General features: G+C 33.9%; 1 protein-coding gene across 1 annotated transcript in view; it reads left to right on the forward strand.

Annotated features, from left to right (window-relative positions):
- The window catches only part of LOC129226723 (mutS protein homolog 4-like), a 70119-nt gene that overhangs the window by 4626 nt on the left and 51046 nt on the right, over positions 1 to 14447 (forward strand). The window contains exons 2-6 of the mRNA XM_054861352.1: positions 2589 to 2676; positions 2875 to 3035; positions 8874 to 9022; positions 11411 to 11598; positions 11673 to 11794. Coding sequence (XP_054717327.1) covers positions 2589 to 2676; positions 2875 to 3035; positions 8874 to 9022; positions 11411 to 11598; positions 11673 to 11794 — 708 coding nt within the window. The remainder of the gene's footprint in view (positions 1 to 2588; positions 2677 to 2874; positions 3036 to 8873; positions 9023 to 11410; positions 11599 to 11672; positions 11795 to 14447) is intronic.

The following is a 14447-nucleotide window of genomic DNA, read 5'->3' on the forward strand; positions in this document are numbered from 1 at the left end:
TCATAACATACTGGTGAGCACCTCGAAGCGATTTTTCGAAAATTCGATTTTTTTTTCTATTTCCATTTTAAGAGCATTTTATCGAGCTAATTATCATAACGTGGGCAAGCAAATTACCATAATATGGATGAGCAAATTACCATAATGGGCGAGCAAATTAACACAGAAAATTGGTGAGAAATTCATCATCCATTATTTGTTACTATACAGGCGATTTAAATGATCTTTTAATTTTCTACTACAGGCAAAGCCGTGCTGGTACCACTATGATGAATAAAAGAGCAACATCATTCAGGGACAGCGCATTAGTACTCCTTCAAAATCTCATTTTACTCCTCCAAAACTCCTTCATTTTATTTCTGAAATTGAGTACGAACCCTGTTACTAAACTCAAATATAGTTCTGTGACATACAGAGGTGCCCAAATAAAATGCATTGGGATAGACCCCCAAACATGTAAATGCACCACTGGTCATAAATCTCATGTTTAAAATGGGCAGGGTAGGATTTAGACTTAACAGAGCCCTAAGCTATTCAGGTAGGGGGGAGGGGGCTTTTGTAGTCTAGACAACTTTAAGTTGGCGACAAAGCAAGCTGTTAAGTTTTTTTTTTACTATGTGTGTCCTTTTTACTGATGCATAAACCCATGTGTTTTTTCATAAATTTCAATGCTGCCTGCTATCTAAAATAGATTGACCTTGGAGGGGGAGGGGTATCAGGAAAAGTGGGGTAGAGAATATCTTTGTTTCCATTATATTTATTTTATATATTGAATACTATTTATGTTTTAAAGTGGAGTATAGAATATCTCCAACTTTTGAGAATCTGGTAATTTTCTCCCAAGGAAATATTTGAAAAATTAGATATAAAATTTTGCTTGTTTGATCCTTATAATTGGTAATTGAAACTACAAAAATATCAGGAAAACAACAGGCAAATAAAAATGACTGTGAGAACATTTTTATTTGCCTAAACAAGGTTTTATTTTTTGTAAGAGAGGAAAATTTGCATCAAAATTCTTGTTATTGCATCATAGTTATGAATAAGAAATTAACTTCTTTGTTCCAGCTATTCACCCTAGCATTTTGTACAAAGCTATGTATTGTTTTTCCAAGCACCCACCACCCAGCAGTGAAAAATATTTTGTATAATTGTTCTTAAAAATCTTTTAAAATGCTTGAGTAGATGCAATAAGTGAAGTGGTTATGTCAATAATAATAATAAAAAAGGAAATAGCAATTTGGATGTGATGAAAGTACTCCCTAAAAATCAAACTCTTCAAAACTCCTCTGAATTTCCTTCATTTTTATTTCTAAAATTCAATAGGAACCTTGTTAGCTTTAATTTTATAAGCTGACATTTTTTAAAAGGTTATTTTGAACAAATTTACATTACTTTTGCACTTTTACAATAATAAACCAGACATTTCAGGGAAAAGCATTTTCTCCCATGTTCCCCTCCAACTGCTGCACTGTGCTTTGATCAATATCAGGGGGACTTGAGGGAAAATCCATTAATAATTAAAGCTACTATAGTTGTGGCAAAGCTAAATGCAGATCCAAATTATAGCATTATGACGCTGCCCTAACTATAGTGACACTGTCTTTTGGGTTCTACCATTTCTTTATTAGATTCTTTCGTACCTCACATGAGAGAAGTGTAATTTATGTACGGATATTTTTTTCTTTATTTAAATTCCAAAGTACCTAATTTGTAAACAAAGTAAAAAAAAAAAAAAAAACTTAGTCAAACCCCATTTTATAAATATCCAGAACAAAATTAGAGGTTTGACATATAATTTTTGCTTGAGAAATCAAAATTAATAGGTTACATTGAAATAGATTACACATCAAAAATGACCAAACAATCGAAAACAAATTTTTTGCTTACTTTAAAATAGGCTTCCTCATAGGTTTTGGAAATATAACATGATCTTCAGAAAATTTTACTTGCACTCACTATCACCCCTGGGAAGAACACAGTAACCTTGACGTTTCTCCCCTAAATCCACATACTGTTTGATATTTTAAACTGGGAGCTTCCTTGAATTTGCGGGACCTTCCTGGAATTTGCAGGTTTGCTTCTGATTTTATCAAAATAGGGGAGATATTGATAGGAAAGATAAGGAATGTGAGTTTTTTTTCGTTTTGTTTTTCGTTGGATTCGTTTATTAGAGGTGTTGGTTTGAGTTGAGGCTTTTTTTTATTTATTCCCCTTCCTCCTTATCAGTAAAGCAAAAATGCTGCCATGATGCATTTTCTTAATCAAGCTCTCACCCCTTTTAAAAATAGAACTGTTCAATGTAGCTAGTTGTTCAATGGTGCTATATGTTTTAATAAGGATAAGATATTATGCCTATATTTATTTATTTATTGTAGCTTTCAGTTGTTTCAATATTTTACTCCATCTAGGCTATTCTTCAAATGTTGCAAATCGCTCATCTTCAGAAAATGAGTCACTATTTTGTAGGCCTAAGTCCGGCATTATTAAAAATGGTAAGCTTTATTTTGAGAATTTTTGAACTGTCATGTAGTGGAACTTGACAAGAAATTATGTAAATAGAACTTAATGTATCTGAAATTTTGTAGGATATAAAAGAAAAACCATCGACCAAGGTCAGTCATCTTGTGATGATTCTTTCTTTCTGCAACCAAAAGTACCAGCCTCAGGAATAAGGTATATTATTAACTATTATATTTTCCACGTTATCTTAAATCAGAATGAAGTTTGAATAAATGCATTAGAGATCTGAAAATCTTATGGGCAGTTGATTCCTAATAGTTTTTATCACATTTAAATGGACTAGTATGCAGTTTTTGAAGCTTGGTAATTTGATAAAGAGTTTATAAAAGTACATTTTGTTATTGTTTTCAGTTTTCAGCATAAAGTAAGGATCTCATCTGTTAGCACTTCAAATGGAACAAAAACTTCAAAAAGTACAGTTACACCAAATGTTCCAACATCATCTACGACTGGATTGTCTTCATATTCCAAATCGTCTGCTACCCCTCAGATAGGGAGTTTAAAAATAGCTGGTAACTCATATTTTATGTTTTCTTTATAAGAATATTTTTTTTATAGTTGCTTTGTATTGTGGTATTTTTTGAAACTTTGTTTGAATTATCACTGACAATCCTGTAAATTATTTATTTAATTTCATGCGCAAAAGTACTCATAGCGCATGTTGTAACATATTTTTAACTTCAGCTGTCATTGTGTTACACAAAATTATCAAAATGTTTGCATAATTAAGATTTTTAATGCTTTATCTTCATTTTAATTCCTGGTGGTTTTGAACATCTTATCACGCTCTACCAAGCACATTTTAAAAGCATTTTACACTTATTTTTCGGATGCTAAATGTTCGTTGTCAAACAATCCAAAGCGCAGGGCGAAAGCTAGGCATTGATAGAAAGTAGGGCACTTGACTTACATGGCAAGTTACTCAAAAAAAAAAAAAAAAGAATCTCATGGGGGAAGAATTTTATGCATCTTACTCCAGGATTGTCAGAGCGTTAATTAGTTGTTCTAGTTTTGTAATATAGGACTGCTTTTACTGCTGAATCATCTGAAACTACTTCATGAATGAAATAGCCATGCCAATTCTAAACAACATGCTATAATGGGGTCATTTCCAAAATTTCAAAAGTATTTTTTCTGAAAGAGCATGTTTGATAACATAGGAGCTGACCATTTTTTCATAAATTTTTTTACATTTAATATTTTTAAAAAATTACTTAAATTGAAGCACTTTCATTGTTTACGGCTTCTGCCGATGACATCACAAATGATGAAATGCAATTCAGTGTTGCCATTCACAGTGCAAAATATTTAATTCGCATCTTTACTCATGTGTATTAGTGTCAAAATATTTGATATTTTTTTATTTTGTTTTCTTGACTTTCCGGTACTGGGGAAATGATATTAATAATACTTACCTATTTTTATGTGAGGGGACTCTCCATATCTTGACGTTGCACTAATTAAATACAGTCCCAAAACTTTCGTTCTTTCCTGCATGCGTAGTAAGAAAAATGTAAACAAGCCGCACGGTGCTTGATTGACGGTTCAGTTAAAAATCACAGTGAAAAAAAAATCTTGTCCGTCAATGTAACGGTTTCAATGAAATTAAGTGTAGCCAAAAATATTTTTGAGTTTTCTTAGTGGATTTCATCGAACTTGCAACCAAGCATATGTAAATTGTGTGGAACGTCATCGAGGCAGTATTTAAGCGGTGGACATCCGTCCATCGATCGCTCTCTCTCTCCCCTGCTACCATTACCAGGATGTCTCCTCCTGCGTAAGCTGTTGTAGTGGGCTACCAGCCCTGGGATCTATCGTCCTGTCGATGATGGAATCGCGTTCCACTTGATCTACCTGCCAAATGAATTGGGCCGGCCGGCCTTACGTGGATGTTTCAAGACTTCGTTTGGAATCACCTTGCGGAAGACGATTCGAGATCGCTAGACTTTTTTTTTTCCATTATCAAGATGAACTTTTTAGGAGCACCTGTGGTATAACTATTATATTTATTGTTCATGTTCGCTGCAATATTTTTATTATTGCTGGGTAGGATTCTACAGGAATAATATATTTTTAAGAAGCCTTTTTTTCTTGTTAACATGTTGTATTTTAATATTAATAAATGTTAATGATTTACTTAAATATGCTTTCTAATATGACTCAACCAAGACACATTTGTGAGGTCCACCAAAAACTTAAATTAGTTTTTCCTCCTGACAATTAGCAACGATATGGTTGATAGCAAGCGTAGAGCGCAATATTTAATTCGCTGCTTGATTATCATAACGTGAACACGTAATAGAAAGATGCGGCAAAGTGCATCATATTTGACATCATCAAGACCACGCCTAGTTTGAAAAATCGGACATTTAAAAAAATTAATTGAAAAAAAAAACTGTTGGGAAAATGAAAGTATTTTTTGGGTCCATGTTATTTTTTTTTTGCTCATTCTATCCATTTCAATGACTAAGTACAGTGATCTCTCGCTTATACGTGACCTCTGTTATACGCGTTTTTCACTTATGCGCGTTTTTCTCACGGGCCCGGCCAGCAATATAGGAAAACAATGTTAACTCTTATTCATTTATACGCGAAACCGAAAATGCACCTTTCACTTATGCGCGATAAAAATTTTGAAGTTTTAATTAAATCGCCTACTTACGCTTTGTTTATCGGCAGATTTGTACCCTTCTTGATGTCTCTTGGAACGCTTTCACACACCTTTATTCCAATGTTCAAAATGTTTCTAAGAACGCGTATACAGTCGACGCTCATTATAACGACCACACATTATAAAGACCGTCCCATTATAACGACCAGTGGTTAAAGTCCCAACTTTGTTCCTATAAACTCTATGTTAATTTGCTTTCGTTATAACGACCGTTCTGTATCGTCTAATCCAATACAGCGACCGAATCAGCGGACGTTATTTCTTGTGTTCTTTCCAATAAAACAAATTTGTAGCTTGGAATGACATTATTGTTTACGGACATCTGCCTGAAGTTTTCAATGTCAAATCCAACTTTAAGAGGGGTGGAGGGGAGATTACCATTCACCACAGCTAGCACAAAAAAAATAATGGGAGGAAAAATCGAGAAATTTCCAGATTCCTAAGAAAAGGGAGTTGACAGATGTATTTGTAGTTTGGTGTTTGAATTTAGTGGTTTTAAAGATTTGGGGTTCTCGAGGGACTTTTAAATTTTTTTTTGGAAAGCAAGAGAAACACAATTTATCACCTATATCTGAAACAGAAAATAATGTTTTGCAAACATCACGTCTGCTAAAAAGGCAGACCTCTGTTTCTGGTTTTATCTTCAGAAATTGTTGTAGTAGTAGTAGCAGATTTGAAAGTGTATAACATTTTCCTCCCTATACTTTCTACTTTAAAACTTGTTTAATATTCTGTCATAATATTTTGCACACGACTTTTCTAAAAATTCCTATGATAAAAAAAATTTGGGCATTTACTTGGGCATGCATGATGACGGTGTACATTTTTTAAATTTATACCTCTTATAACGACCACTTGTTATAAAGACCTTTTTCTCTGGGACAGAGATGGTCGTTATATCGAGCGTCGACTGTATTTGCGCAAGTGTGTGATTGGGGGTGCAGTTAGTCTTGTCATTGACCTCGAGAGGGGAGAACGGGTTACATGCGAAAAGGTTGACCTTCCTAAAAGTCGTGGTGAAGCGGAAAGCATTGACATAGCTTATCGAGGATCTGTTGTATCCTCACAGACTATGACACTGATCACGCGACAGTTTTTAGGTTTTGTGGAATTCGCTTACATACTGTAGAGTGTATAAAAAATGACAAACGTGCAACTTCAAATTTTACATTTTTATTAAATTACAATGCATAAATGGAAATTATGTGCATATTTATTCATTAGTATCAGTAGTGTACTATTAGTATTACTATAACTGTTGATAACTTACTGTATTTAAGCTTATTTTGGGGGGTTTTCACTTAAGCGCGAATCTCACTTGTGCGCGTAAATTTCGTTGTCCCCTTTGGTCGCGTATAAGTGAGAGGTCACTGTAGTACTTTTGACTGAAGGAAACCACCCCATTGTGTCAGCAAAAGACAGCTTAAAAAATCCTTTTGTAAGAGTAGAGTTTCAATTGAAGCATGAAAAGTTAAATTATAGTAGAGTACTAAAATTATAAGTTGATAATGACTTTATACTACTTAATACTGTTACAAATTCTGTAAATAGTAATTATTTTAGTAACGTAACCTGTAAATAGTTTCCCGTAATGAATACACAGTCCCTATACATACATTCTTGTTTCCATCGACTACTTCACCAAATGGCCGGAAGCATATCCCATTCCAGATCAAGAGGCTACTACCGTAGCAGAGACTCTAGTCCAACATTGGATCTCGAGATATGGAACACCTTTGCAGATTCATTCCGATCAAGGGAGGAATTTCATCTCTGCTGTGTTTAAGGGCCTATGTCAAATTTTCTGAATTGAGAAAACTAGGACAACACCACTACACCCACAATCGGACGGCATGGTGGAGAGAGTTAACCGCACAATCCTGAATAATCTCTCGCTTATGGTATCCAGAAATCAACAGGATTGGGACAAGAAGCTACCTTTGTTCCTGCTGGCCTACCACAGTGCTGTCCACGAGACTACCGGATTTGCCCCATCTCAGATGCTCTTCGGACGAGAGCTTCGGCTACCTTGTGATCTCGTCTTCGGTCGTCCTCCGGATGCGCCAGCATCGCCTGAGGAGTTCATCCAGGATCTCCAGGCCCGGTTGGAAGACGTTCATAACTTCGCACGAGAGCGAATCAACATCGCGGCGGAGAAGATGAAGACCCGATACGACACAAGGTCTACTGGACGTGAATTCAACGAAGGCGACAAGGTTTGGTTATGGAATCCCATCCGACGGAAAGGTCTTTCACCCAAATTGCAGTCGCATTGGGATGGACCCTACAAAGTCCTTAACCGACTGAATGACGTCGTAGTGAGGATCCAAAAATCACCTAATGCAAAACCTAGGGTTTAACATTATGATCGGTTAGCCCCATACTATGGCCATAGTTCATGAGTATTACGTAAACAACCATGGTTGATAACAGAAAAGTTGTAAATAATTTTTTTGCTTTTAATGTTTAGTAATATTTCTTGTTATTATTGTGTTTCCTATGCATTGTTGGTTATTATTTAATGTGTGTATTTGTGAACTTGTGATAGAAGTTTGGCACCCTTTCTGGGGATTGTACTGCCCGGGACGTGCAGTCCTTAGGAAGGGGGCAATGTTACAAATTCTGTAAGTAGTAATTATTTTAGTAACGTAACCTGTAAATAGTTTCCCGTAATGAATACACAGTCCCTATACATTCGGCTCAAGTATACGATCCCCCTATTCTTTTTTTTCTTATTTCATTCACAGATTTTATCAATGAAATTGTAGAATGGTGTAGCATTTTCTGGAATATTTGAGAGATCTCTTTTCGCTGTTTATAAAAGCGTCCCGCGTGATAAAAAGGGAGTTTCGATTGATAATTTGTACTGAGAGTGTATTAGCTCTGTTTATTGCAAGGCGTTTCGCTGTGTTGTTTTTCGTATTTGGAAGTAAATACGTGTGTAACCGTTGAGTTTACGGTGTGGTGTGATATTTGCTTAATTGCTGATGATTAATTTAGCAGTTGTTGACGATCTTTCCTGTACATAGTGTAAATAAATTCTCTGTTTTTAATCAAGAACTGTGTCGTCCTTTCAAGAAAGTTGGAAACCGCACCGGATCCGTTACAATACTTTTAATGGGTTATAGTTGCAAAGCGTACATATTGATTTTCTAAAAGATATTGGCATCCAAAGTGGTTGTCAAAATCGTTCACGTGAAAAATAGCCCATTTTTAATGCGCTGTTGTAGCTCAAGTTCGTCCCATTGCATCTTCTTGTCGTTGGTACCATTAGGAAGAAGATATGTATTTTTTCACAATATTTTAGCGTCCCCTTAACTTCAAAATACTCACTGGATCCATTACAATACTAAATTTAAATTTGTTGTCTGTCATGTTTTTATGTAGTGTTGTTACAGCACTCTAATTTTGTATTGTGAACACAGACCAGTAATTAAAATTTTTTCCATAAATGTGCAAAGGGTATAATTACTCAGTGTTTATGGTATTGAAAAAAAAAAGAACTACTCACACATGTATGGAAATACATTGATTTCTAAAAGTGAAAGGGGGACCATTGCTCTCTCCTGGCTCCCCTAAGTGATAGACCTGCTTTTATCATTTTGGCAATATAAGACTTTATAGTTTGCTTTTTTCTTTGTGCTACTAAATATTTTTATTATGGTTTTTTCCCCCCAAGCTGTTGTAGAAGGCAGAGGAAATGCAAGGGGAGAGATTGGAATGGCTTACATTGATTTAAGAAACCCAGTTTTAGTACTCTCTCAGTTTGCAGATACTCAAGCATATATTCATCTTGCTGTTCAACTAAACATATTGCAACCTATTGAAGTATGTAGGGTTCTATGATCTACTTTTCTAATTTAATCTTCTTCTTTACTAATAATAAAGCTGAAAGTCTCTTTGTCTAGATCTCTCTCTGTCAGGATCTCTGTGACGCGTATAGCACCTAGACTGTTCGGCCGATTTTCATTAAATTTGGCACAGAATTAGTTTGTAGCGTGGGGGGGGGGAGGGGTGTTCACCTCAAAGCGATTTTTCAAAAATTTGTTTTTGTTCTTTTTCTTTTCCAATTTTAGGAACATTTTCCCGAGTAAAAATTATTATAAGATGAACGAGTAAATTACCAAGTTATCATAACGTTGAACCGTAACATGGGCAAGCTAATTGGCGTGAAATTCATACATTATTGTAAATATACTGACGAACCAAAAGACCTTTTCATTTTCTACTACGGGCAAAGCCGTGTGGGTGCCACTAGTTACTAATAATAAAGCTGAAAGTCTGTCTGGATCTCTCTCTGGCAGGATCTCCGTGACGGGCATAGCGCCTAGTCCCTTCTGCCAATTTTCATGAAATTTGGCATAAAGTTAGTTTGTAGCATGGGGGTGTGCCCCTCAAAGCAATTTTTCAAAAATTCGATTTTATTCTTTTTGTATTCCAATTTTAAGAAAATTTTATTGAGCAAATTATGACAACGTGAATGAATAAATTACGGAATCATCATAACGTGGAACCATAACATGGGCGAGCAAGTGAAGATAGCAAATTGGTGAGGAATTCATCATCCATTATTTGTAAATATACAGGCGAACCAAATGACCTTTTAATTTTCTACTACGGGCAAAACCGTGAGGATACCACTAGTGGAGCAATAATGCAAGAAATCTCAATGCTCAGCTGTAATCATGCAGAGTTGCCAACTCTCCCTATTTTGGCGGAAGTCTCCCACTTTTCAACCTGAATCTCCCCTTTTCCTGCTTAAGTGTTTAAGTTATTGCTTCTGATTTTTTGTTTTTCGTAATAAATTTCTGTTTTGATATTTTTGTAGAATTTTTGATCAACAATCTTACAATTTTGTGGTAGTTCTTTGGAGTATTTTGCTGTAAAAGGACGAGATTTCCCTGTTCCAGCAGCAATCCCTATTTTGGCCAAAATTCCTATTGTTTGAGATTATGCTTCAACTGCTATAGTGAAGCCGGTGCTAAAATGGCTAGACGAAGACAATAGAACAGACATTATTTATAGCTTTCAGACATCTTAATTTTCCATTTACTAGTACAGCTTAGGTCTTCCAGTGCCAGAATAAATACAGAAATGAATTACTTATTGTTGTAACTTCATCATATAGATTAATAAAACAAAGTTATTGAATTTTTTAATGTTTATTTTCGTGATTGAGAATACAGATTGACACAAAAGCAATTGTTGAAAGCAACGGAGAGCAGTTTGAAAAAAAAGTTTTGCGATTACAATTAGCTGTCCATTTGCAGAGTGGCAACGACAAAGACATGTAAGGTGCCCATATGCAAAATTTTAGGTGGGGGCTCAGATTTCTCCCATGGTTTACCACGATATTTTCGCCATGAAAACAGATTTCAGTACAGATTACAGTGTTTAAAATTTGACATTTTTTATAACTTATACAATAATAGCTTGAGAAGAAATGTTTTTACATTTTTGCAAAAGAAAAAAGTACTAAAAGTAAGTAAGTTCTAATTTCTAAGGAGGAGCTTGAGCCCCCACTTGCGCTCCCTCCCCATATGGGCCCCCATGGACATGTATCACAGATATCAGAAACATTGTTGTTTTTCTCATTTTAAAAAATGTCCAAAGTGTCTAAAGAAGTTTTCACTTCAAAAAAAAAAAAAAAAAACATTATATACCTTTAAATTCTTAACTGTTACATACATTTAAATTATTACCTGAAAAAGTTTTTTTTCCTGGGAAAAAAGGAAATTCATGATAATTTATTTTTTATAAAAGTAAAGAAAATTCATAAAAATATTTTATTTTTTCCACAATGGGGGCCCAAAAAATAAAATCTGGATTGACTTGTGCCAAGTAACTCATTCATTATAAAGATAATTGAGAAATTAATTTTTAAATGCTCATTTAATTTTTGTTTTTGGTGTTTAAAACTTTATTATAACCTTTTTAAGATCAAAGATGAAGTTTTAAATTACATAATTAGAACTGAGATATTAATTTTTTTTCATAAAAAATAACCACTTTAAATTTAGAATAGTTAATATTGATTTTATATTGATCTTACAATCATGAGATTTTATACTTTTTGATACAGATAATAAGGTTATAAAAATAGATTTTCTTCTGCTCAGAGAATGTATTTTCTTGACTAGTATAAAAATTCAGATATTTGGAAAAACCTAAAACTCAAACAAAATGATTCTTACTATAAATTCTGAACATTCTTAGGTAATTATGCCAGGCACTGTGGAGTTCAGTACAAAATCAAAACTTATTTGTAGAATGCAAGAGCTATTTCCTGACATACTTACCGTTACAGTCCTAAGGAAATATTTCAATGAAACTAAAGGTTTACAGTGCATTCAAGAACTGTGTGCAGCAGATTATAAAACTGTAGAAATTGAAGTTGCCAAAAAGTAAAGGAAATTTTTAGCAGTTTTAACATGCCATTTATGATCTCTCAATTTCTCATCATTTCTTTGTTTTGTAGATACTATTGTCTTTCTGCTTGTGCTGCTCTCATAAAATATGTGGAATATAAACAAAACATGTCATATGCCCATCATTCTCTGAGAGTTATTTACTGTACCAGTGCAAATACAACTCTGATAAGTAAGATTAATTTTTTTTGTCATAATGCTGTTTTAATTTTTGTATATTTAAAATTTAAATACTTTTTTTTCAATAGTTTGGATTAAATGCTATAAATTTAGAAATAATTATTGCTTAGATTTTAAAATCTAACTAACTCATTTCATTTAATTATTTGTTTGTACTTAAAGGGCGTAAATCATAGTTTTGTTCCAAAAGGGATTAAGTTGTTTCTTTTTTTAAATTTCTTAATTAGAATTTCTTTTATCATGTAATTTAGTGTTATTATCATCTATATATTTCTGGGAAACATTATTTCCCTCTTAAATTCAACAATTAATCATGCAAAATAAAATACAGTTGAACTCGGTTAATACGAAATGTCAAAAATCAACGAATTTGTTTGTATTAGCCGTTATTCATAACAACCGTAAATGAGTGATACTTTGAAAAAATGAAGAAATGCTTACCCAAATTTAAAAACCATTACTACTAATTAACATATTGTAATCTAACTGTTAGTACATTCGGAAAATGAATCACTCATTTCTTATAAATGAATGTTTTTGGAAAATATTAAAAAAGAAAAATGATAATCGACGTCCGCGGAATGTTATCCGTTGGTAAACAAATGTACGGGCTTTATTTTCTGCATAAAATATTTAATATTTTCCTCTCTCAACACACTGGGACTTCTGCTACCTAAAAAATGATGAATAATTTCTGAAAAAGAAAATTACAATATTCAACCCCGAACATTTTAAGTAAAGAGGTGAGAAATTTTTGTTCGTCTTAGCCGAGACTTTCAATTTAATATATGTATTAAACATGAAATTTTTAATGTAATTAGATAGCAAACTAAACTTAACGAACAGAATGTTCGCTTTAGCCGTGATTTTGTATTAAGAGAGTTCAACTGTACTGTTTTTTCAAAATGAAAAATACTGACATAACACCATTTGGCAATAAACTCCATATAGTAATCGATAGTAAACTAGAACTTATTAAAATAAATTTAAAATTTGATAGATTTTTGTTGTTAATTGAGTTATTTCTAGTTGCCACAATCCTTTGAAGTGCTCTTGAAAGGTTTAGACTTTCATTTTACCAACTAGGCTGGGGTGACAAGAAACAATCAGCCTAGTCCAGAACTAGGGTCCCAGGTAGGGCCCAGCTCAAAGTAGTTTAAATTTTATGATTTTTGTGGGGTTGAAAGAACCGGTAACCAAACAGACAAGGGACCCATCTTAGCTTTGATCAGTGGCGGCGATTCAGGGGTGGGGGGTGACCGCCCCTGCACTAAAGATTGCCTGAATGTTTTTAAGATTTTAATTTGAAAAAAATTCTGGGGAGATAACCCATCGATAGCTTAAGACTGTATTTTTTAGACTTTGGTTTCAAAAAATTTCTGGAGGAGAACCCGTAAACTCGACCCCTCCTTCTTGTATCTTCAAAGAGGGCCTAAATTTTTGTTAGTATGAAATTCCAACTTTGGAATTTTTTTTCTAAGAAGCGAACCCGTTTCTCCCTAACATCAGGCAAAATATGTACAAATGTGTTTTTAAACCTCCAAATAAGAAACAAATTCAAGAGTAGTCCTCCACATTTTCCTTTGAAGTCACCAAAGGAAGTCTAAAATTGATGTTTTAGGGCTTTATCAGTTCCAAAAGATTTACCGGGGAGAACCTCTAAACTCATTTCTTCCCTCATTAAGTCATTCAAAGATGTCCTGAAATAGCGTTTTTAAAACAATTCAACTCTGCACAATTTTTTGGGAGCGAACCCTAATGCCTTGCCCCCAGTTTGCTGAAGATGTCCTAAATTTGTTTTTTTAAGAAGCCAGTTTCGGAATTATTTTCGGGAAGTTACCTTTACATCACCAAATACGTTTCTTTTGATGCTTCAGCTTCGAAAATTTTTTGGGGAAGAGTTCCCTTAAATCACTCAACGATAGCCAAAAGCAAAGTCTTCAGCTTCCAAAAATTTCTTGCCCCTGCACCATCCCCAATTGCCGCCTCTGGCTTTCATTGCCCTGAAAACTAGGGTTCTTTAAAAGAAAACTTGAAAACGTAATGTGGTAGGTAAAAGTACATACATTTTGAAACTTTCAATTGTCAAGACATGTTTGCAGTGACCATGTTGGGCAAAAGGATTTTTTTACAACCTTTTAAAAATAATTGCCTTCAATTGTCATACTTTTAAAAATATTTAGCTTTGAAAAGCGGAATATTAAAAAAAAATAATAATCAAAATGCAATGTTTTGCCTTGTTATAAGTTGATCCCTCAACTCTGTATCTTCTTTTGGCACCAAATGTCAATGCTAGTATACACAGTACTTGTTTTTTATAAGAATTAAATTATTTTAGCACATTGAGGAAACTGAAAGGGATAAATATAATTGGTTCTTTTAATGCTCAAAATAAAAAATGCAAGTTACAGGAAACCAATGTTGTTAGATGTAAGTTTCGAAATGTCAGAATTGCAAACACTGGTTTCAAAGTTAATAGAAATATTTTCTCTGACTGAAGGAATTCAGAGTAATTTGCTCTGGAGAAAATCCAGATTTTTGTCCTTGGAACATTTTTTGTAAGATATTTGAAAGTCCTTATAAAGAACCTAAAAATTTTCGTGACCAAAGAGTGGGAGCTGTTACCAGCATCGTAAATAGCTAAG

The sequence above is a fragment of the Uloborus diversus genome, chromosome 7 (genome assembly GCF_026930045.1).
Source record: "Uloborus diversus isolate 005 chromosome 7, Udiv.v.3.1, whole genome shotgun sequence".
Taxonomy (NCBI): Eukaryota; Metazoa; Arthropoda; class Arachnida; order Araneae; family Uloboridae; genus Uloborus; species Uloborus diversus.